A 23,797-nucleotide genomic window follows, 5' to 3' on the forward strand; every position below is an offset into this window, starting at 1 on the left:
ATCTAATTTTTACTATGGAAAATGTAATCGGGGAATAGAGACTCCCAGTCCTCGTTAAACAAGTCGGATGTCATAAGAACCGGTGGCCCACCAAGGAAGTCGATATTATCATCAAGCAATACGTCGGTATTGGTGAAACTCTGCGAATCAGTACTCGACATGGGCGACTCTTTTTTAATCAGAGGAATATCGCCAAATAGTGAAATTGAAGATACAGCAGTGTTGCTTTCCTTGAAAGATTCTTCAGATGCGCCCGATTTATCTTGTTGTGATGATGAAATTGGAGTTTCTTCTTCATTCAATTCACCAGTTTCATACCTATGCTTTAATTTGTCCTTGATCAAATTATACGATTTTTCAGCCAATTTCCAAGTCTTGGAACATCCGTGCAATACCGCCATGAAAAATTGCAATCGTTGTCGATGTTGATTAACTTGAGAAAGACTCGAATTTGTCAACAAGATAATCGATATGGATAAAATTGATGAATAGACAATAAAGATGGATGCTCGTCGGTACCCGTATACTTGTTCAAATTTCTGTATCGATATGTAAAGATCATCAATGACATTCAGACATATAGTCAATGGTGAAAGATGATTATCCGAATGTAGCTTTTCCGTTTCTAAACCAACAAATGGTCGATTTAGACATAGGAGCAAAATGTAGTAGTAATATCGAATCCCCGAATACGTTGGATTTTCACCTGTGCTTGCTAGCGAGTCTTTATTCCATAGTAAATCTGGTGGTAGGTTCTTTTTCCACTGTTTGATTTGGGCATTATACTCAAACAATTTTTCCAATCGCGATTCCAAGTCCAATTCTTCATCATTAGATTGATCATTTTCAACGTCTGATTTGGTGAAGATGTCGTTCAACATGTTATCGGAAATGTTTATCAAGTTGATGATTTGATTCAACGGATCTCCAATATATGACACCACTTTTGATGGCCCAGTAGCGACTATACCTCTTTTCTTCTTGATGAACCCATTATATGTAAAATCATCGATCCATTCTAAATCGGGCAAATCTGCCGTCTCCGGTATTGAAGAATCAGCCATTTTCAAAATTGAAGGCCGGCCCAAGACCAAACTTATAAAATGGTCAGCCATATAACAGCCCCAATAAATTCTCGATCTAATTTCAACATCCAACGGGTTCAAGCTCTCTTTTGATTTAACAAACCATACTCTTGGATTCAATTGGAATCCAATGTCAAACCCCATTCGCATGGCGTTTCCCAGGAGCATCCACCCACTCGAATTCAGTCCATTACAAATATCAAAAAAGGCAAGCACCATAAAACTTTGCAATGAGGCTATCGATGGTTGACTAAGGGTGCTTAAAAGGATTGACTTCAGCTCGGTATAAAACTCCTTTGATCGACGATATATTTTTTCTTCATCAGCCATTCTTGAACCGAGGGCACAAATGCTCAAGATTAATGTTTTGGAACAGTATATACTGGTGGCTTTTGGGTCGAAAAAGTCAATAAGAAATGCCTCACGGAAAATAAACATATTGTGGTCAGGATACTGCCACGTGAAAAATAGTTGAATGCATTTAAGAATATCTGGATCTTTGTTGAGCCTGTTTATTACAGCAACTTCATTCTCTCGCTTTGGTGGCCTTTTTTTATTGGCAATTATGTGGTTATCATATACCGAAGTAGGACCGTAAATGACCTTATTTTCTTCCACTTCGTCTTGCAAATCTTGACTCAGGGTGTTGGGATAATTTGTCGGTGAAGTAGGAGCATCGGACCCATTATTGACTAAATCTATCAAATCTGTTTCCTTCAACGTTTCAAGTTGTTTTTCAGTGTCCAAGGACTTCAAGTCTGTGATGAATTTCTTGATATTCTTGATCTGGGTCTCAAGCTTGTGAACATAGTTTGCTGGCGGCCGATTCTTTCTCATGTCACTAACCGTGGGGATACATTCAACATCATTTCTGGTACACCGCAGACAAGGAATATTCCCATCGCACTTAATTTTACGTGCACGGCACTGTTGACAACTTAGTTTCTTGTGAGGGGAGACTGGGTTGGTAGATGGGGGACGAAATAATTGAACCCCTTCTTTTACTTTTATTTTTCTCTTCTTTCCCTCAGGCATACTCGGTCGAGAAGTTGTGTTGTATGGGATGCTGCTTCGGAGTGGACTTTGTTTATCTTCGTAACTCCGTCTCATACACATTTTTTTTGTCTCTTTTAATGGAGCAGTCGCTACCAATCACAAAAGAATGAGAGTCTTCATGACTCCTTTCTAGTGTAATGTGTCTTTAAGATCTAATTTCTTTTTCCTCTATACATGATCTAATTTAAAAAGATGATTTGATAAGTTGAGTAGATCACCGTCACGATCCCAACCACGATCAACACATAGTCAAATACGGGTAAAATTTTATCCACTGTAGTTTTCTCAATCTTTTTATTGACTGATCGTAAATGAATTAAAGGAGGGTAGATGTACACCAACGGTATACATGCAAAACATCCATTAAATGAGACGAATTTATCAATATTATCAGCATTCAAATAGGCAATAAAGCAAACCAAAGTGACAGAAATAGCCCGAAATATATTCTTCAACCACTTCACTTGAGGATTGTATTTCCCCGAATGATGATACAATTTACCATCTTTATCTCTATTTTTCGACTTTGCCTTACCCTTGTGCCTGAAGAACATGGATTCACCAATTTTAATCGCGGGGAATAATTGCAAAGGCCCTGATAAAAACACAGCAACTGAATACAATACCAATATCGACTGCACGGCTATATTGTTTTGTGGTAAATTTAGTATGATAATTGACTTGATTTTATCACCAAAAGCAGTGTACCCCACAGTTCCAATCGAGACAAAAATTGCCGTAATCACAAACATACTGACTGATAAAACCATGGGAAATTTTTCTGGTTGTGCCATTGATGCCTCTATTGGTAGTATTAACCCAATACCTTCAAATGAGGTAACGGCAACCCCAATCAACATGGTCCAACTATTGGAGTTGAAATTAGCGATATTTGGACCAACGCCTTCAAGGTATATTTTCCACCCCGAAAACCAAAAAATAATGAGGAGTCCAATAACAATAAATGCCGACGAGATTAATGAGACTAATGATAACTTGGTCAAGTTTCTAATCCACACCAAAGGGATCATCAATATGCATTGGACGATAACAGCATTTGCACGTGTTAGCCAAGTTGGTCGTTCGGTTAAAAGACCTCCAATAAATGCAATCATGTTTTCTGAGGTGAACAACACATAAGTGGCAACAAACCCAATTTGACTGAGTAAGATCGACACCAAAATGGAATACTTTAATGGCGTTCCATAGGTCTTGAATCCCAATTCACCATATGAGGCCAATTTCAACGTCTCCTTCGATTGTATAAGAACAACGTAGCAGAAATAAGTGAGCAACCCAAACGTGCTCAACGTAATTATGGAAAACAGTAATCCACCATTATAGAAAGCCCGTGGCAAGAACAACACTCCCGATCCAACAAGAGCCTTAAACACCAAGAAGAAGGTCTTGGCAACCGATGCTGTACCTCGTGGTTGTTCGCGTCTTTTGGGCAATTGTTTTGGTAAATTAGGTGTGGCTGCTCCGTATTGTCTTTGGTTTCCCAACAAGCTCGATTCTTCATCAAACACGTCTTCGTAGTTTGAGTTTGAGTCTCGCAAAGTATCGGTATCTTCATCCAGGTCATCGTCATCGTCTTCATCAGTGAAATCCTCTCCGGCGTAGTGTCCATACATGCTTAAAAATTCCATAAAGTTCTGGGTCAAGAAATTGGGTGGCTCTTGATTCTTTTTTATCGAGTTTTGAATGATGAACTCTCTTCTAAACCCACCCGGTACGTTTATATCGCTTGCGGTTGATCCACGTCTAGTCTCATCTAAATACTTTGAAAATGAAGTACTTCGAGTTCGTCTTCGTGGGTTATGGATATTGATTCCACCAGGGTGTGCATCATCCGACACGTTTTCCATCTGGTGGTATATCCTTCTCGTGATATCGCCACCAGGCTGTTTTAAGCTTTCTTCAGGACTCACCAAATGCTTGCCAATAGTTTTCAAATCGACATTCTTTTGGGTGCTATTGAGTTGCGATACCAGCTCATCGTAGCTCTGGGCATTCGACGCACTTGATTCGTGTGAATTGACGGATTGTGTTGAAGGACGGATGTTTTGCAATGTAGAATCGAGTGGTTGAGACGGACTGCTTGAATGGGGACTTGAATCTAGAGGTGTTGGCATTCTATATGATTGCGAGTGAGATGGAGATGGCGAATGAATCGAGTTAATGTCTGGTAGCTGAGTATTCTGGTTGTCATAATTCTGAAATGCAGAATTAGGATTGGTGTTGTTGGATTGTGCCATGGCTATTGTAGAATCAAGAAACTGTGGCTGTCAGGGTAAGCCTAGTACGTAAGTGGTTCTTTCAAGTTAAGAAAAAAAAGAAAAGAGAAGATTTAAGATGAAGTGGGTAGCGTTTACTGACATTAGCTAATTCTGTATTGCAGTACGATTATTCGCGCTGGATGCCGCCAATTAATTATTTTCTTTTCGGTGCCGTTTCAACAAATGGAAAAAGAAGAATCGGGTGGCATAGTAAATATTTTGTAGGTTTAGGATATAGACTGTGAGTGTTAACAGTGCAGTGATACCAGTTGAAGGTCAAAGTGTAATGTCTGACCTTTGGTAGGCAAAATCCTTTACATCCCCGATATTTCCTTGTATCGTCTGGAGTGTACTAGTATATAGTAGCACACAGTTTTCAATCGTTCATAGTATCGATAGTCACTACACTCAAGTAGGTACAACAGACTTTGAACTGTCTATTAGTGTTTTCATTTACTCTTTTTTGCATCGTTCTTTAAAATTAATGACATTGTAAATTACACCAATTGCTGTCTTCCCCTCATTTCGAATATCATCGATTGACAAAAGTATGATGAAGATTGCTTTACGTAATGATGATCACGATCTTTACTCAACACAACACAGCAACTCTGTTTTTCTTCTTTATTGCAAAGATCCCCGACCTGTCACTATATTGTTCCCCACTTTACACGTATGGTTTTTTTTTTGTATTCATAGTGGGCTTATAGATGTATGTTTTTTTTATGCGACACACGTAGATAGTCCTAATTAGGCAAAAGGATACAAAGAGGGACATAGTCATACTACTATTTTTAACTTTCCCGACTGAATTGACACGAGAAGCCCCATTTGGTACAACGGCAAAGCCTTTAGCAAAGGAGCTCACACGATATTCTCTTTACCTTTCCCCAAGGGGCTATGCCATTTGCCTAAGAACTTTTGCCCTGTGACCTTTGCCTTAGATAGCTAAGCCATTCAATCTATAACAACTGGTTGCCAACCATGCCGAAAAAGGAGAGGGTGTGTGTTACTAAAAAAGCCTCGTTTCACAAGCACAAGAGAATGATGACTTCTGTACAAAAAAAACAAAATGATAAATACATGTTACACACACACTGCCACTGCTACTCGCAAGACCAAATGTGACAGAGAAAGACCCAAACTCAAACCCAAACTCAACGCAAAACTTTTGTCTTCTTTTTAATTTTTTCTTTGCATTCTAATTTTTGTGTTGGAAAGAGCTTCCCCACCTGAACTCGATGCACAGCAGTCCATGTCACAAAAAAGTTGTGTACCCAAAATGCCATATAAGTCACAAATGACAATATGGCTTTTGAGAAACACCATTGGTAATGAAGAGTGTTGTGTTAAAACAGGTTGCGTAAACTCGTATATTTTACACAGATGGGTAATCGCATCAGGTAGACATTACAACAAATTAAATAGGGAAATGCAGAAAGGCGTAAGGTTAGCGGAATAAAAGCATAAAGGGAAGTTCTTCTATAGGTTGGGTTATGAGCGATGGGCGGGACTTTGTATTGTAGTAGTGGGTCAATTGAAAAAAGATTTTGTTTTTGTTAATCAGAAGAAATCTTTTTGTTTTTTTTTTTTACAGCGACACACGACACACGACAATAAGACAGTTATTGTCTTGCATACAATATCTATAAGAGGAAAGACAATTTAAGCATAGAAATGAAATAAAAATCAAAGGCCATATATGCCTTGGTATATGTAGCTTTTAGAATCATTTAAAGCCTTTGCAGCGGTGGAGGTGCTTGCGGAGGTGCATCTGTGAATGTGTATGTGTGTTGGTGTGGGTGTGGGTGTGGGTGTAATGAGATTTTCCAGTTTCATAATCGTTGGTTGTTGAAGAAAAATATTAAAAATATAATAATAATAATAATAATAATATTATTATTATTATAATAAATAAAGGGCAACTTGACCCGAAATAAAAGACATTAGAAAACCATTTTGTACTTTTTTGAGTTTCTTTTTTTTTCTTTTTTGTATCATATTTTTGTATTCCCCGGTCCAGTGCCGTGGATATAAAACAACTGTCATGCGGCACAAAAAGTGATGCTATGGCAGCCCACTTAACAAAGAACAACTAGAGATCTAACCAAATAACTACGGACAGAATATTGTATGCCATTGATCAAAGCAAGGCGTTGAAACAGGCAAGGCAAGAAAGTTAAAAGGCAAAGAAAAACGAAGAAAAAAAGAGAAAGAAGAAAAAACAAAGGCAATTCTTTGTTCTCATTTGTGATGGGGCTTTCAAGCTTTGAGAGCGTGGCTTGAAACTTAGCATGGCTTTTGAAGTGGTGTTTCACCACATGACACAATATGTCATCTCTTAGAAGAGAAGAAAAGAAGTAGAACAGCATGCCAAAGTTGAGCTTTTAGTGCTACAGCAGCATCATTCTCATCATCATCACCATTACCCTCGGGACTGGGCTTAGCCCTTTTTTTGGTGTTCTGTGTATTTGTAATTATTCATTATGTGCAATTTCCTAAAAGAATCTTTTGTGACGAAGTTCTATGCTTTCTTGTGTGGTGTTTTTGTCTTTTTGTTTTTTTTTTCTTTTTATTGGGCATAGAATTGGAAATCGTAAACCGATACAATTTCGGAAAAACTAGTCTTAATCTTCTAGTTCTTTTTTTGTTGGTTAGTCCAAAATAGAAAAAAACGTATGCCAGTGAATTTGCGGGTTAATTCCTTTCCTTTACAAGAAGAAAAATTCTTCCGTAACCTTTGAAGATATAAATCTCGTCACCGCAAAGCAATAGTGGAAAAAAAAATTGGATTGGGAGCAAAAAATGTAGAGAGAGAGTGTGTGTGTGTGTGGAGGGGGGGGGGAAATGATACCATTCTGCAAGAAATACAACTTCAACTTCCAAATAGCGTAAAAAAAAAGAATACTGTAACGGATCTATGCATGTGTTGCATTTTCTCATTGGGTGAATGCATCAGAGATGAATATCCCTCATAAAAAGAGAAAAGAAACAGATAGAGTGAAAAGAAAATTATGACCCAATACGTATCTGCATCCCATATGATCCGGTTCGGAAAAACCCACCCCTTTTAATATGCAGACCCAATTTATTTAATTTAATTTAATTTAATTTAATTTAATTTTTTCTCGTCTCTCTCTCCTCTTTTAAAACGGCAAAAGTAACCAATCATACACAAAGCAAAATAATGATATAAATAATATTAAAATAATGTCGTGAAAAATGTCATGCGACACTTTTAATTATTTTCAGTGAGATCTTGTGGGGTGAGAGATAGAGAGGGGTGAAGATCTGAATCTTCAACAGTGGGTGTTGGGTGTGGGGGATAAGAGAGCAGGGGAAAGAAATATCTTATGATAAGAGAATGTACACCAGTTGTATTGAAGGCCTCCATTTCAATAATAAAAATAACGCCATTAATCGTTATTGACCTGTATTGATCAAGTGTTGTATCGAAAATCTCTTGGGAATTGGGAAATTATAGAGATCTTATTATTTTCTAATGAGTGACACGGTAGCAAATTGCAACAGCGCAAATGTAGTAGTAGTGGTGTGAATGGTTGGTTTGACAGTACTAGCATACCATCTCTTCATTTGAGATTTAGCACCCCCAACGAAGAAGAGTTGATGATACTGATACTGTGGGGGGGGGGGGTGATGGCTTGTTGTTTTGCTATTTTGCTACTTGCTACTTGCTACTTTGCTCTATGAATTGAGTGTCGTGTTTTTTTTTCCTCCTTCTGGTTCTGCATATTAATTAATATATTCCAACAGAAGAAAAATAGATAAAAAAAGAAATGTATGAGTGAAGGAAGGTAGTGTACTTGTTACCAAAAAGGAAGATTTATATTTTTATTGTAGTTCCATCGGATATGTAGACTAACATGCAAACCAACAATAAATTATAGATATGTATCTGTGACGCCCTAAACAACAACAACAACAACAATGAGAAAAATACTAAAGGACAGAAAAAAACAATGACTACTAAACTAAACTACGAACTTTGTACATTACTTTTAGTTTGACATAGAACAATGTTGTAATACAATATAGAAATGCCATAGTGGTGATTGGGGGAATAGAAATAAAAAAAAGAAAAGAGCATTGCATATTAAAGAAATGGGGGATATATGCATGGCCAGCGGTTCGTTTATTAATACCAACTAAGTACTGGTATGTTTCCGAGAATTGGAGGAAGCAAGCCAAAAGCAAAAGAAATGCAATTGGAGGAGGCTCAAAATTCTGTTGATTTTATTTGCCATTATTAATACATGTGCTACGTCATTGTTGTACTCTCAAAAGTCTATCAGCCTTTTCTCTTTTTCTTTATGAGATGATGATGATAATGATGACGATGATGATGATGATGATGATGATGTTGTGGTGGTGGTGGTGTGCTTTTTCTGTTTTACACTTTTTTTCTTATTTGGTAAGAGAGAGAGGGATAGAGTAATAGTATTTAATAGCAGTATACTACTATGTTACTCTTCAAAGAAAGAAGGCTAAAAGAAAGAAGGCTAAAAGAAAGAAGGAAAGAGGAGTAGATGGAAGGATTGTAGTTGTATGTTACATCTGTCCGAAATAGAATTGTTGTGTCGTCTTTTTTTTTTTTTCAAATTGCATATGCGGAAAATGAAGAAAAATAAATTGTTTTACTTTTATTATTATTATAATGTAAGAGGAGTAGTGTTTTGTGTATTTAGCGTTAGGTATATATGTATATATATAGCCAATAGTGCATATTCTATTTCCATTTTTTATTATCCCATATCTTGTTACACTAAAAGCAATAATAATAAAATTGCCTTACACATATAATTGCCAGTTCTTGTGTAACATCAAATAATAATAATAATCATATCTCAGATTTCCACATATATATTTATATATATATATATATCGTACAATATTCCCAAATATTTCAAAATACATACCCACTCCCATATATACTCTTCAAGAAAATATATATATATATTATTTATATTTACCCGCTAACAAAAACAAAAACAAAAAGCACACTGCTATTACTGCTTACAACAACAGTAACAGTAGAAGTAACATACATATTCCACGATAATTCAACTTATTCGACTATATTTACACACAACAACTTCTTTTTTTTTCATTTCAACAATAACACTCCCATCAAACCAACTGAGATATAACTATTAAACAATGTACTGTATGGATGATTCAGTTATAAGGTCACATTTAACCACCAAGTTCAACTCGAATATTGATTATTTAGAGTATGTTCCTGTACAGCAAACACCAGAACAAAAACAAGACTACCTCCACCATGACATAAACAGCGATCACTGCCCTCATTACCTAAGTGATAACCAAAACCTAACCAACTTCATCAAGTACATCAATGCTAATCCTGACTTTAAGATTAAGAACCAATTCTACTACAATAGACTATCAAACATATGTTGGAGAAGAATATACAAGAATCATTTAAATTTAAAGACAATTAATCCATTTAATATTAACTGGGATAAGAACTCAGATATCACTTGGTTATATGCACCCAAGTTAGTACCAGCTGAAACCAACTTGGACATTGAAACACTGGTGGAGAAGGAGAAGGAGAAGGAGAACAAGAGGACTGGATCTGCTTTTGCATCGATGCTAAATGATGATGACGATGTGATCATCACTGACGATGAAGGCACACCAGTCGAAGAAGATGAAGACAACATGTCAGTGGTATCAATAGATTCAAACTCAACTACTTTCAGCCTTTCATCAAGAAAAGGTTCAACATCATCGTCACTATTTGAAATGGATGACGATAAACCACAACAAAAAGAGCAACAACCACAATTGAAATCAATACTTAAACACACTCCAACTACTACCACTACTACTACCACAGCATCAATCAAGAGAGCTCGCCGTGTATCATTCAATTATATTATCAGCACAAGAGAAATCATTGATAATATTGCATTAGACTACAATTTTTTAGATAAAAATTGTATTTAAGCATCCCCATCTACAATAACTATGAGATAAAGGAGACATAAAGAAGTAGAGAGAAAAGTTAGAGACATTCATATATACCTACAAACAACAACAACAACAACATCATCATCATCATCATCCCTTGAATATTAATACTAACAATTTACAAAACACTACACATTTTATAAACAAAAACAACAATGAAAAAGTTTTATATGTATTTATATATAGCTGGTCTAGATTTGTACGATATATAAAAATATCATTAGAAAGAATAAAGAAGAAAAGTAGACAGAAGGTAAAAAAGGAAGGAAGGAAGGAAGGAAGGAAGGAAGGAGAAGGGAGAGGCTCTTGAACCAAAACCCATCATCTGAGTGGTAAAACTTTGGTTGCAACTGTTACAATAATTGTGAACACACAGCCCTTCCCCCTTTTTTAAACCTGTACCCCCTCTATGATGTCATCTGGAAAACAGTTTTTCAACAATATTTTGATGTCCTGGAACGTCATCTTCCATTTTAATGCATATGCTGTTACAAATGTAGTATATTAAGGTTTTCTTTGAGTTTATAAAACAGATGATCGGAAAGTTTATAAAACTAGTCGTGAAACATAAAAGTAAAAGGGACTTTGAAGAAACAAAGTTTATTGCAAAGAGCTAATCTGGCAGAAGTAAATGTTAATGACAATCAACCACCTCAGTAGCTCCTTCATCAGTTTCATATTTGCTTCGTCCTGTAGTATTTTGTTTGCAATCAATTGGTAGCATATGGTCTTCCTCCACCCAATATAATTCATAGTTAATTTCTTTTTCTTCTTTGGTTGTTGCCGCACGCTCCAATGGAAAGATAGAAAATTGCTTCTATGTACACAAAACAGTGACAATGCATAGAACAATACAATAGGGAAGTAAAAGTGGTGGTGATAGAATAATCTTCCCGGGCAAACAAGGGGACAAGGAGAAAAGAACAACCACAAGTGACAACAATGTTGGGTAAACTCACAACATAACATAACATAACATACATATACAGTATTGTATTTACATTTGTTACTATTGTGGAATTGATTTTTGTTATCAAATTAGTTTACTCTCTCAAAGATCATTCATTTCGTGTCATTCATTTGTCTATGTGTCTGGAATCTGTCATTCACCGCCCTATATTTCACATTTACATATATCCACACATTTGTATAAATTCCATACAATCCTTGACTTTTGTTCATATATTTTTCTTTTTCTCCTTCTCCACTTTAACATAGGCAAACACATGCATTTGCAAAGTAAGTGAAACCCCCGTCCTCCTTTTTTGGTGTCATAAGCATGAAACTTGGAGGCTTCATTGGAAGGGGGCTTTCACACCTTCGATCAATTGTGCGGAGTTCTTTCTCAACATATTGGTTTTTGTAATCTTTGTGGAATAGAATAGTTGGCGGATTCCCACATATAATCCTCAATTTGGGTTCATACTACATTCGGCAATTCATTCCTTTTTTTCCAAGTCTGATTATGTTTACAATGACTAGAGGAGATCTCTTTTCCCTGTAGTTTACCCAACGTGGTGGTTAGCAGCTAAGTTATTTATCTTCTATACAGCCAGTACACGTCTAGTGACAAAATTTATCCTATGAACTCTACTTTCCAAGCAGACCAAAGCAAAAATAGAGAATGACAGTAAACTGAAATGAAGTTGTTCCTCATATGTGTTGGTTTTGTAACACCATCGAAGGGAAACTCAATCTTAAGTTTTCACTAGTTTAGTACCTAAAATAGGAACGCATTTTTGATTGTAAAGGGTAGAGAGAGTGCGGAGAGTGGAGGCAGTATCCACGTTTCGAAGCAAAAAGCAATATATATGTAGCGATAATTAATCCGAAAGTTGGTAAAGACTTCATAACCCACACCCAATACCGAAAAAAAATTTCAAATGTAATATGCTTTGTGGAGTTGAGAATTAGATATAAAATTAAATTTAACTCATGCTGCATAGAACAAATTTATTACTTCTTCATACAGATAAAATTGAACAAACAATCATTTTAATCATTTGAAAACAATAGGACCGATAACACCCGACAGCTTCTCTATCTTTAGGCCACATTTCCGGTGAAGGTTTAGTTTAACAACATCAAACGTACGACCTTCACTAACTAACCAACAGCACCAACAGCGACAACAATGGATAAGAATTTAAAAGGAGTAAACTCCGTCAGGCATTAGAAAGAACACTAGCAGAAAGAGCAAAAAAACGAGCCAACTAAAATACTTTCTCTCCCCGGTAGCCAGCTTATTGTTTTATGCATAGAACAAATTTTCTCTTCAGAATAGACGTATTTTCTAGACACACATGAGTCACTGTAAATGACTGCAAAATAGTCATTGAAAGGGATAATGATTGAGTCAAAGGCTAAACCACCGCCTTTTCCACTCACACCAGAATTCCTTCTCCTCTTACTATAATGTACAATGACGCAACTAAAAAGCTAAAGTCCGAGAGAGGGTGAATAAGTGGGGTGTTGAAAGGAGGAGATTAGTCCCCCCCGAAAAAAAAGAAAAACTTATCTGAAAACGTTTGTATTGAAAAGCGGAAGTATTGCGAATGATCGCAGAGTTCATTCAAAAGAACAACAACAACGAGAAGACAAACTATGAATATCAATTGTTGTACCTGCCTCATGGCTCGTACTATGTAAACTTTGGGAGAACACTTTCTTCTCCTTTTTACCTTTACTATGGTCGTCTATTTTGAAGTTTTCTTATTTTGGAAAAGTCATGTCTGGTTCTTTGCATCTTCTAAATATAAACCATTAAGTGATTCTAGAATTTTTCTAAAAGCTTAACTTTGCTTATTCCTATTCTTTTATTTTCTTGTCTTTGTTTTCTCTTTCGTTCTTCTTCTTCACATGCACGTCGATATACAAAAAATTGTTTGTTCCTTTCATCCCTGACGTTGAATAAGCAGTACAATTATTTAATAGAAGAAAGTTCTTTTTTTTTTTTTTAATACTCTTCGTCTAAGCTGAACAATAGAGACTCTCCTAGGACTTTATAGGATTTTAGAAGGAGATAAAGTAGGAGTTTAGGTAAATCTAAAATCCCTTCCTGTATGGCGGGAGATTAGATGGTAAGATATATCTATTGTCCATATCTGTTTTATTTTTTTTAGGTTTTTCCGAAATTTTGTTCTCAAATTGCAAAAATTGGGTTTCAGATATGAATAAGGATAAAAGTATATCCAACTCGACTAGTTCGCGAGAATTCTCTATTATTCAAGTATGCAATGACTTGGATTACTCGAAATTGATCGTTTTTTCGGGTTCTTCTTATTCTTTAGTAATGTTATAAAACTTCAGTGTCGCAAAACCAGACACACGTGACAAAATTGACACAGCCGTTAAAGCGCTAATTTTCTATTTTTTCTATTTTGAAAAACTTCATCTCATACAGTTACCCATTCATTTTGCAATCAAAAGCAGCCAAAAATGTCATTCCTCCCACGCTCATCATTACAATGTCTAATACACAGACGAGGAATCACTACAACAGCAAGACTATGCAATATTAATAACAGTAACAACAGCAATAGTACATTTATATCGAGATCATCAACAACCGCAGAATCGAAATCAAATCAATCAAGTAACAGATTCCAAAATCAGTTCAACAATAGTGGCAACAGCAGCCATCAGCATCAACCTCAACACCGCAATCGCCAGTCACCAAGACTATCACATCATCATCATCATCATAAAGGACACCGTGACGGATTTTCCAAATCACGCCATAAGAATACTAATGATGATGCATCCAAGCAATTCAATTTGCAAAAAATTCTCGACACAGGATCTGAATCAGCCCAAAATGCATTAAAATCAATCCTATCGCGAATTCACAATTTGCAACCCTTGAAACAACAAGTCCAATATGTATCACCGACACAGGGATTGATTACATGTTCGATTCAACAAGTTCTTGAAGGTTTAGATTTGAGTAGTCAGGGTCTCCAATTAATTGAAAAAGAGGTTAGTAGCAATAACAGCAACAGCAACGCAAACGCAACGGCACCCTCATCTCCCACGATTGTTCCTTTGGTCAAGAGAATCAAAATTCAAGAGATGCTTAAATCATACAACGATGAACTAGCCGAAGCCAAAGAATTAGAATTGTTAAATATGGGTTCCAAAAAGACAATTAGGGCGCTTGACAATAAATTACGAGCCAAACAGAAGAAATCGAGTGAAAAACAAATTATGATCAAATGGTCAATCAATATCAATGATTTACAAAATCAAAAGCAATTAGAAATTGAAAATAGATTAAAGAAGGAAAAAACCAAAATTGTCATTTATTTAATCCATAATAAACACTCACCCAATTTGAAAATTGCCGACTTGTATCGAAATGCCATGAAACACGATGCTAGTGATGATATTGATGAAGTGTTGGATATCGAATTAAAGAAAAGAACGAGGGTGAAACAAACTTTGGATGATATTCTCAATTCCTTGGATTGTAAATGGACAAGCGAAGGTGATGTTGAAAGTAAAGTGGTTTACACCATCATGCCAAGCGCAGCCACTGTTGGTACTGCTGATGGAGACAAGGTGAAACTAAATTCAAATTCAATAGATCAACAACAATCACCCAACAAGAATAAAAAGAAGCAAAAAGCCAAGGGAAGTAATGAGAAACAGGTTTTGCAAAAGACAAAACTGAAAGTTGATCAAGAACAAGATCTCGATGCGTTATATCTGTTTAAAATCGAGGATTGAATTTTTATTTAATGTACATAGGTCAAAACCAAAAGTGGTGTGCAAGGGCACAGATTTACGATCTCGTCTCTCTCTCTCTCTGTATATATATACCTCACATTCGCATAGCAAAAAAATAAATAAAGTGAAATACACACACGCACATACAAAACTAGCTAAGCTAATCTAGATCTGCCCATCTTCCATCACACGATGCTTCCATACCGATAACTTTGATTCAGTTGCAAGATAGACTCTTTGCGTTGCTTCAGCTTGCGCATATCCTGTCGTTGTCGCAACTTTTGCACCTTGTATCCATACACATGGCTGTCCAACACGCCATCAACTATAGGATAATTCAAAATCTGCTTCACATCGTCATCTTCCAAGGCATAGTTGCCGATTTCTTCAATTGCTTCTTGATATATCGCCTCATCTTGATCAAGTTGTTCAACGGTGTAGTCAATTGTGGATAGTATAGAGTCGGAGTTGATAATATCCAGTATTATCATCGCTGTAGTAGCTGTAGCGGATGTGGCTGTGGCTGTTCCTTCTATACTGCTATTATCATCATGGTCGCTTCCGCCCCCACCCATTGCCGGTGATCCTGGTGGTGATGTTTTCGGTGATTGGGGGTATATTGCCCTCATTGACGTATTATTCGACAACATTGATGCATTATCTAAAGCATGTATTTCCGAAGTACTAGGGACATTTGCCCCATTTAAACTGTTGGTGTTGCTATTATTCAAGCTCAGGTTATCTGGTAGCCAGTGCTTATGTTTGCCATCATAATGATATCGTAAGCCCTGATGTATGCGACTCATTCTTCCCTTTGATTCAGGATGGGCTACTACCGCTTCAACTGAATCAAATTGTCGGTAATCCTTGTAATGGTCACCTTTAAATGTCTTTTGGAAATCAATCATTAAATCTTTGAAACCTAACCAGTCTTTTAAAGCGTAGTAAAACTTGTATCTGCCCCATGGTAATTGTGATATTGTGAATGGATAATACGAGAATGAGTACCAGTGGCCAATGGCAAATGCAATCAATTCAACACATAGCAATGCATTTTGTATACATAGCCCAATACTTTCGCCGCTGCCACCATCGCCACCACCACTACTATCGTTCCCACCACTTCCAGGTAGCACTTCAAAGAAATTAAGGATTGCTAATATAACCCCTTGCCAATAAGATGCAAAAATGATCAACTTGACACAAAGAAACTTGCCCACTGGTTTAAACGGTTTTAAATCATCCCACAAAATCTTCCAAAATATAGCCAAGCTATACAATGACAACGTGACACTGGCATTATAGAGCACCGTCATCCACAAATAAATCGACTTGTAGCTCATATCATTGACATTATACCATCCCATCAATTCAAAAAACAATGTACCAAAACAAATACAAGGCTTCAACCATACGTATTGCAAGATCCCCCGCTTTATCAGTAGGAAAGTTTTTGGGTCAGATATATCCAATGATGGCATTATGTACTTCATTATGCCCGGATGAGGTACTGGTTTTCGACCACTAGTCACGATGATTATATTGCGTTCGCCGCCCAACATGTCAGTCAATAAGGAGAAAAACGTATAAATGACAAAAGCTTCATAGATTTCGCGTATAGGCTCGAGAACAAATCGATTGAATATTGATGTTTGATTAATCAACATTGAGTAACAACTTAGGGCAAATAATGGAACTATCAATTGTATTCGAATCATGAGTCGTTGTTGAAACGGTTTGCGGTAGTTTAGCAAGTGAAGTAAGATACTTATTGATATAATGAATGCTGATGTTAAGGAGGAATAGAATGATATCGTGATAACCCAATGGGGTAGCGGTAGGTTGGAATCCTTGCCACCACTTGCAGAATGTAGCGACATTGTGTATGTGAGGAAAGTGTTGCAATGTGATCAGGACACGTTAGGTAAGTTTATGTCAGTGCTTTAGACTCTTGTGCTTTGTATAAAGCAAATGGGTATTGACTTTAGAGGGCCTGATGTTATAGAGAAGCTGCTTTGCTGTCAAATGATAGAAGGTTAGCTTTTATTTTGTTCTGCGTGTGCTATTTGAATGATGATGTAACTTTCTTCTTTTTTTCTGTTTTTGTTTTTTTATTATGGAAACACAAAAGCCAATCTTCCGAAAGAGGCAAGCACTGAGAAAGGCTACGAAATATCAAATACCCAACTTTTACTGTCATCTCATTCACTTCTATTCATCCAAAGATCATATATAGATACTCCAGTATTATACATCCCTCAATTCTTTCCTTAACCCATTCCTGCTTCTCTCATCTTCTTTGCTCGTTCTTTTTCTTGTTCAATCTTTTTCAAATCGTCTTCAGATACCAAATGATGAGTATGGTTATCACTTGGCACTGTATGCAGATCATCACGGTCACCAATGACTTTACACTCTCTTATACTTTGTAGAAACGGATCTCTTGCCACATCAGACATTAAATATCTCTGTTTTGGGTTTAAAATCAACATATTCTTTAACAAGTTTCGTGAATCTTGTGGCAACAAGCGAAACAACTTTTCCGGTCCTTGGGGTCCATGGTGCGCATGTCTATCTTGATACTGCTGTTGCTGGTTGTGATCTATATGTAAGTTATTCATATCCTGTTCAACCCCGGCAGTAGTAGCTGTGCCTGGATTCAACTGAGGTCCAGCAAATGATCGATAAGAAGGATCACTCAATTTGGGTAATTTCCAAGGAAACCGTTTCAAAATCATGCAACAATATATTATAGCAATTGACCAAACATCAGCCGTTCGTGGATCATAGCCATTGCCCAACCCTATTGGCTCAAAAACTTCGGGTGACAAATAAGGATCCGATCCAACAACACCTCTAGCAAAGAGCAATTTATGAGTTGAATCCAACATTATATCATCGTCAGTAACATAATAACCCTTGGGCACTTCTTTTTCAAATTGGACAGCTGATCCAAAATCAATCAATTTCAAAATGCCTTGTGTGTTGACGACACAGTTGTCCAATTTCAAATCACGATGAGCTAATCCATGTTCATGTAAGAAATGGACACCTTTCACGATTTGTTTGAAATAACAATTGACTTCATTTTCACTCATTAATCCACTCATTACCAAATTGAAAAAATCAAACGGACAATATTCCATAACAATGTAATAATCAGGATCAGTCGTTTTGCCACCAACTTTTGAGTAATCTTTAATCAACTCGTATGTGTGAATTATATTCTGGTGATCTAAATATTCACCCACTTTGTATTCATTTTGTACTTTGATATTGTAATCCGATTCCTGTTCATTGGGTAATCTACTTCTGAATTTTTTGACAGCAAATATTTTAGTCGGATCAGTTTTCGAAGTTAGTAAATTGACTGATCCACTAGCACCTGATCCTAATAATTTGCCTGGTGAGCCGTATTTCTTGAATAAATCGGCAGCAGGGTTTATAGGGTCAGGTTTTCCCGCACCAAAATGTTTTGCTTGCTTATGGGTGGGTCCACTGGGTTTAAATTTCTTGAGGAATCGTTTCAATGAATTCCCACCATGCTCTTTCCCATTCGAGATTTCACTGTTTGACGATGCAGGGGAGTGATTTTTCGACGAATGGTTTGAAAAGGGACTATTATGATGCAGGCTATTTTGATTTTGGTAATGGTGATGATGGTGATGTTGGTTATGCAGCAGCTGTTGATTATTAGAATTGTTGTTCTGTCCCGGTGGTTGTGGCGAACTAGTATCTCCGTTTCGTTTAGATGCCGCTGAACTGGCGGTCGACATAGGCGTTATCAGGCGTGAACTATGGTTATTCCTCAGTTTTAGAAACGATCGATGCGACGAAGTCGATTGTTGGTCATTCAATGAAGTTGATGATGAACTGAATATGTTTTTAAACGGCATGCTCGAAGTGTATCAACAAGGGGAGAGGAGGGGAGGTTGGCGTGGGGTAAGACAAAGTATTATGCAAAATGCAAAATTATAAATGAAAATATATTTTGTCCGTGGCTGAGACAAAGATCAAAAATTAACAAAAACCTCCAAAAAAAGGGTTAAAAGGTTATGAAGTGTTGTATATGTCGTGGGGTGTGTTATTTAGCAATGAATTGTAGATGATTGTTTGTCTGATATCTGTGCTAAAGTGGATTATCATACATGTATTATATATATGTCATACAACTGGATCATGAGTTTTGTTTCGTTTGAGTTTGACATTTCGTCCGTCCGTTCGTCTTTTTTTTTTTAAAAAATTGTATTTTATGTTTCACAATTAAATAGTAAAATAATAAAATATAAAAATAGTTTCCCCTTTTAAGTAAACTACTATGTACCATTCCATTCTATATCCTATCATGTGGGGAGATTATATAGACTACTACCACTACTATAACTGCAACTGCCATAAGTTCAAATAATAACCAATCCTAACCTCAATTTGTATCTACTATTAACAGCCTATGTAGAAAGAAAACTGCAAATCTTGACTATTAAACAAGAGTAAATATTAAGTAACAGCAACATTATGTCATCAAAGACAAAGATTTTAGCAATTATAAAATTAATCAACACACTCTTTTGTCACTTCTGACATTTGACAGTATGACCATTAGATCCTATTCTAATCTTTTCTTTTCTGATCATCCAACCCAGTCATCTTACAGATTACCTTGTCATTGTGGTTTACTCATAGATAACAAAAACAACTTTTAAAAATAAAGTCATTGATACTGCATTAATTAAACGTCTCACTCTGCCCTAACCCCTCACATCGGGTTTAATTCGATTAATCTCCCCATGCAAACTAGTAATAAATCCGTTCATAATGAACACTTTCACTTTTAGCACGTGTATCATCCACACACATATACACACCCTCCCTCCCTCTCTCTCTCTCTCTCTACACATCCCAACTTCAAACAAGATACACTTTCATTTAATTCCCTATATAATTACTTTACTCATTATGACCACCATCACTCAATCCCCGATTATTATTATTATTCTTCTTCTTGGAACTATCACTAGTCGATGAATGTCCACTACCATTTAACAAAGAAACACTCTCTTCGTCATCACTGAACTTACTCATGCTAAAAGAATCAGACCTAGTAGAACTAGTTCTTCTCGGCTTCTTTTTCTTGTGCTGTTTGTGCTTCTTATTATGTCTCTGTTGTTCAGACACTAGACTCGAGCTTTCCAATCCATCTTCGTCTTCATGATCACTAACATTTTCAATAATGGTCTTGTGAACACCATCAACATTGACTACTGATTCAATAATACCACCAGTTCTATATGATCTTGACTCTTGATGTTCAGTAATGGCTAAACCAGTTCCATCCCCATTCAATCGAGTTGATGACGCTTTCGGTATGGGGATGTTTATGTGGCCATCGTGATGAAGTTGTGAGTAACGATCCTCTTTACCACTACTACTACCATCGGGTAATTCAGAAACATCTGCTTCTCTTTCAGTAGGCAATAAAAACCTATTTGAAGATTTTTCTTCACTACTATTGCGCAATTCAACTGATCTTCTTTGGGCTTCATCAATAGCTCCTTGTTCAGTTGTATGAATTTGACCAACTAACTTATTCTTACCCTTATTCTTATCAATTGATTGTGGTTGCGCAGGCGGTGCCGGTGACGCAGCTTTGGCAACAGATTCAAGCTTACCATGATCGGGCTTCTTAATAGTGACAAATTTCCTACTCGTTTCTAATGGATTCATGGCCGGGTTTTGAATCTTCCATTTGGCGCCAGCAGCAGCAGCAGCTACTGCAGTATTTCCTGTTGCTCCAGGTGTAGTAGTATTAGTAGTACCATTTGTTGCTCCAGCGGCAGTTGACTCCTGATCACTTGCTCTAACACTCCCCTTGTTCTTTGGGGTCGAAGAAATAACAGTTGCTTGAGATCCTTGTCTTTCCAATCTTGTGCGCAAATCTGGCGGTAAATCTTGTGACTCCAAAGAATTTCTCTTTGACGATGTCGCACCTCCTCTTTGGTACAAATTGTGTAAATAAGAAGTAAGATGTCTCTTTGACAACGGTCCCGGTTGTTTTCTCTTGATATTCTTGTTGATATCAATATAAACGTCCGATTCATCAACAATTTCTTCACCAATTAATTCTTCAATAACATCTTCCAATGTCAATACACCAATCGCTCCAGTAGGTTCTCCTGGTGTTTCACTAATAATAATCATGTGCGATTTACCTTCTTGGAAATAATTTAGGATATTCAAACACGACGTATCAACACCTGTTTCAGGTAATGTAGCAAGGGGAAATGTGGCCACAGGCAAAGCATCTTCTGGGTCATAACTAATCAAAACACGAACCAAAAACATACCAATAAAATTGTCAGGTTCTCCTGGCAAGTGGATAGGAATACGAGAAAATCCCGCATTGAATATCTCCTCCACTGTTTTTTCATCCAATATGGTATCGGCACTCATCGTATACACTCTATCCATAGGTGTCATGATTGAGCTAACAGATTTCTCCTTCAAATCCAAAACAGCACTAATAATGGTGACTTCATCTTGGTTTAACCTCTCGACACCCATAGTCTTGTGTAAAGTGACCAAGGTCTTTAACCCTGACTTCTTGTACACTGTACCATGGTCCTCACCCAATATGTGGTCCAACAACAAGGCACAAGGATAAGCAACAGGATACATAAGATACATCAAGCACAATACAAACGGCGAAAACAATGCACCAACTTGCAATCCGTATCTAACACAAATAGATTGAGGAATGATTTCACCAAAAATGACAATGGATACAGTAGATGTAACCACAGCAGGCCATCCACCTCCAAGACAACGGTCCAAAACAATAGGTAATGTCTCATTGGTGATAACATTAGACAACAACAACGTGACCAAAACCCAATGTTTACCTCTTCCAAGCAATCTCAAAACTTTTCTTGCGTGTTTGCGTTCCGATGGTTCACCACTCGACGAAATAACCTTTAAATAAACTTCATCTTGACCCATTAAACCCAAAGTTAAACCAGCAAACACACCACCAGCTAAAACAAGAAAAGCCGAGGTGAACAAGTTGATATAAAACTGTTCGGGTGTTTGCTCAGTCTTGTGAACTGAACCTTCATGAGCATTAGCAGCAGCCGTTGAGGCAACACTATTGATATGAACGGGGATCGAATGGGCTAGCCTGATGAAACTGGTGAACATGAATAATATCTTGCCAATGGCAGTAGTTGACCTATTGGCATTTAAGGAGACGGTAGTACCATGGCTATGCAGTGACGATAGTTTGCTTTTGGACATAAACGTATACTGAAAATGTTAATTTATACTAAACGTGGGAAAAGTGCTGTAGCTGGGTAAAAAAAAATAAAAATAAAATAAATCAAACCTATTTGATTAGGAATAAGATAGATATATATAGATCTGAGTTTTTGTAAAAGGTAGAAAGAAAAGGACAGTAAACAATATTGTTGTGTATATCTCAGGGGGTGGATGTGCGTGTATTGCTGTAGGCGTCGTTTTTTTTATTTTTTTCTCCTGTCTTTTTTAGACTTGACTTTTGGTTTGTAATTGATTGACATTGTCGATGGTTTTCTATGACATAATAATAATAATATTAAAAAATATTTATTATTTCGAATGTTCTTTTTGTTTTTAAAAACAAATTCTTCTGTGGCCACAACTTCCTATTCTATTGTTCACTTTTTTAATGATAGACTATGTATTTATATACACACTACTGGTCATTGAATCACCATATGTGTACTTACGATATCATGAAAATACTTATTTACGGCATAATTCCGTTACCAAAACACCATCACTTAAGCTTTGTTTGTTTATTTCACTTTATTTTATTTTATTTTATTTTATCTTAATTTTCTTAATTTTCTTTTCAATTTTACTTCTTGGCTTCAAAGTGTAGAGCCTTACGAGGGCTATGCACATGATATAATTACTTATTAGTGCACGCTTTGGTAGCTGTATTGGTTGTTTCTCTTTCGACCTAATGCTGTGTTTATGTCAACACCCAACTGCTTACTTTATTCTTTTCATGAAATTTTCCAAAAATAAAATGAGGTTTAAAGTTTGCAACAAAATTATGACCAAAATGTAACCTCAATTAAAATTTCAAATAAGTGCAAGGTTTGTTTCCTTTACAACATAATGTAATAAGTCCCCTGATGACTTGCCTAATCGTACGACCTATTTCCCAGATGTACATTTTCAGTACATAAGCTTCAGCGGAATCGATATAGACTCTATTTACAACCTTTCGCTACCGATCTTTCTTCGACTCTTCTACGAAAGGACCAACTTTTCTCAACTTTATAGATTTATAAAACGTATTTATTCATACTGTGACTCAATTTATGAGCTAATATCTACAGCATCTTTCTCTCTTGCCTCTTTTTTCCCAACTCTGGTAATCAGAATGTACATCACTAGTGTCAAGATTAATCCAACAGAAGGCAAAACAACAGTGTAGGTAAGACCAATAAAATAATCAAGCTTATCATTGGCGTTCCAAACAAGGATAGGAATCCAAGCACCAGTCACATATATATGCCACATATATTTGCTGCCGTATTGGTAACAACGACAACACAATTTCTTTTCAAGTCAGCAGCGCAAATTAAA

The 23,797-nt window shown here is 36.6% G+C and overlaps 6 protein-coding genes across 6 annotated transcripts; 2 read left to right on the plus strand and 4 right to left on the minus strand. All coding sequences in view use genetic code 12, as the record gives it.

Annotated features, from left to right (window-relative positions):
- Nucleotides 1–2: 2 nt before the first annotated feature.
- On the minus strand, nucleotides 3–4,399 carry CANMA_005262 (uncharacterized protein; the record flags this gene model as incomplete). Its single annotated transcript, XM_051817626.1, has 2 exons — nucleotides 3–1,991; nucleotides 2,360–4,399. The coding sequence occupies 2 exons, from the start codon at nucleotides 4,397–4,399 to the stop codon at nucleotides 3–5; spliced, it is 4,029 nt and encodes a 1,342-aa protein (XP_051669196.1).
- A 5,208-nt stretch (nucleotides 4,400–9,607) lies between these two features.
- On the plus strand, nucleotides 9,608–10,414 carry CANMA_005263 (uncharacterized protein; the record flags this gene model as incomplete). The annotated part of the gene is made up of 1 exon (XM_051817627.1): nucleotides 9,608–10,414. The coding sequence occupies one exon, from the start codon at nucleotides 9,608–9,610 to the stop codon at nucleotides 10,412–10,414; it is 807 nt and encodes a 268-aa protein (XP_051669197.1).
- Nucleotides 10,415–13,876: 3,462 nt separating this feature from the next.
- On the plus strand, nucleotides 13,877–15,166 carry CANMA_005264 (uncharacterized protein; the record flags this gene model as incomplete). Its single annotated transcript, XM_051817628.1, has 1 exon — nucleotides 13,877–15,166. The coding sequence occupies one exon, from the start codon at nucleotides 13,877–13,879 to the stop codon at nucleotides 15,164–15,166; it is 1,290 nt and encodes a 429-aa protein (XP_051669198.1).
- A 185-nt stretch (nucleotides 15,167–15,351) lies between these two features.
- On the minus strand, nucleotides 15,352–17,046 carry CANMA_005265 (uncharacterized protein; the record flags this gene model as incomplete). Its single annotated transcript, XM_051817629.1, has 1 exon — nucleotides 15,352–17,046. One exon carries the CDS (start codon nucleotides 17,044–17,046, stop codon nucleotides 15,352–15,354), a length of 1,695 nt encoding a protein of 564 aa, XP_051669199.1.
- A 390-nt stretch (nucleotides 17,047–17,436) lies between these two features.
- Nucleotides 17,437–19,062, minus strand: CANMA_005266 (putative serine/threonine protein kinase; the record flags this gene model as incomplete). Its single annotated transcript, XM_051817630.1, has 1 exon — nucleotides 17,437–19,062. The coding sequence occupies one exon, from the start codon at nucleotides 19,060–19,062 to the stop codon at nucleotides 17,437–17,439; it is 1,626 nt and encodes a 541-aa protein (XP_051669200.1).
- A 1,051-nt stretch (nucleotides 19,063–20,113) lies between these two features.
- On the minus strand, nucleotides 20,114–22,456 carry CANMA_005267 (uncharacterized protein; the record flags this gene model as incomplete). Its single annotated transcript, XM_051817631.1, has 1 exon — nucleotides 20,114–22,456. The coding sequence occupies one exon, from the start codon at nucleotides 22,454–22,456 to the stop codon at nucleotides 20,114–20,116; it is 2,343 nt and encodes a 780-aa protein (XP_051669201.1).
- Between the last annotated feature and the right edge of the window lie 1,341 nt (nucleotides 22,457–23,797).

Source organism: Candida margitis (genome assembly GCF_024628925.1).
Source record: "Candida margitis strain CBS 14175 chromosome Unknown scaffold5, whole genome shotgun sequence".
Taxonomy (NCBI): domain Eukaryota; kingdom Fungi; phylum Ascomycota; class Pichiomycetes; order Serinales; family Debaryomycetaceae; genus Lodderomyces; species Lodderomyces margitis.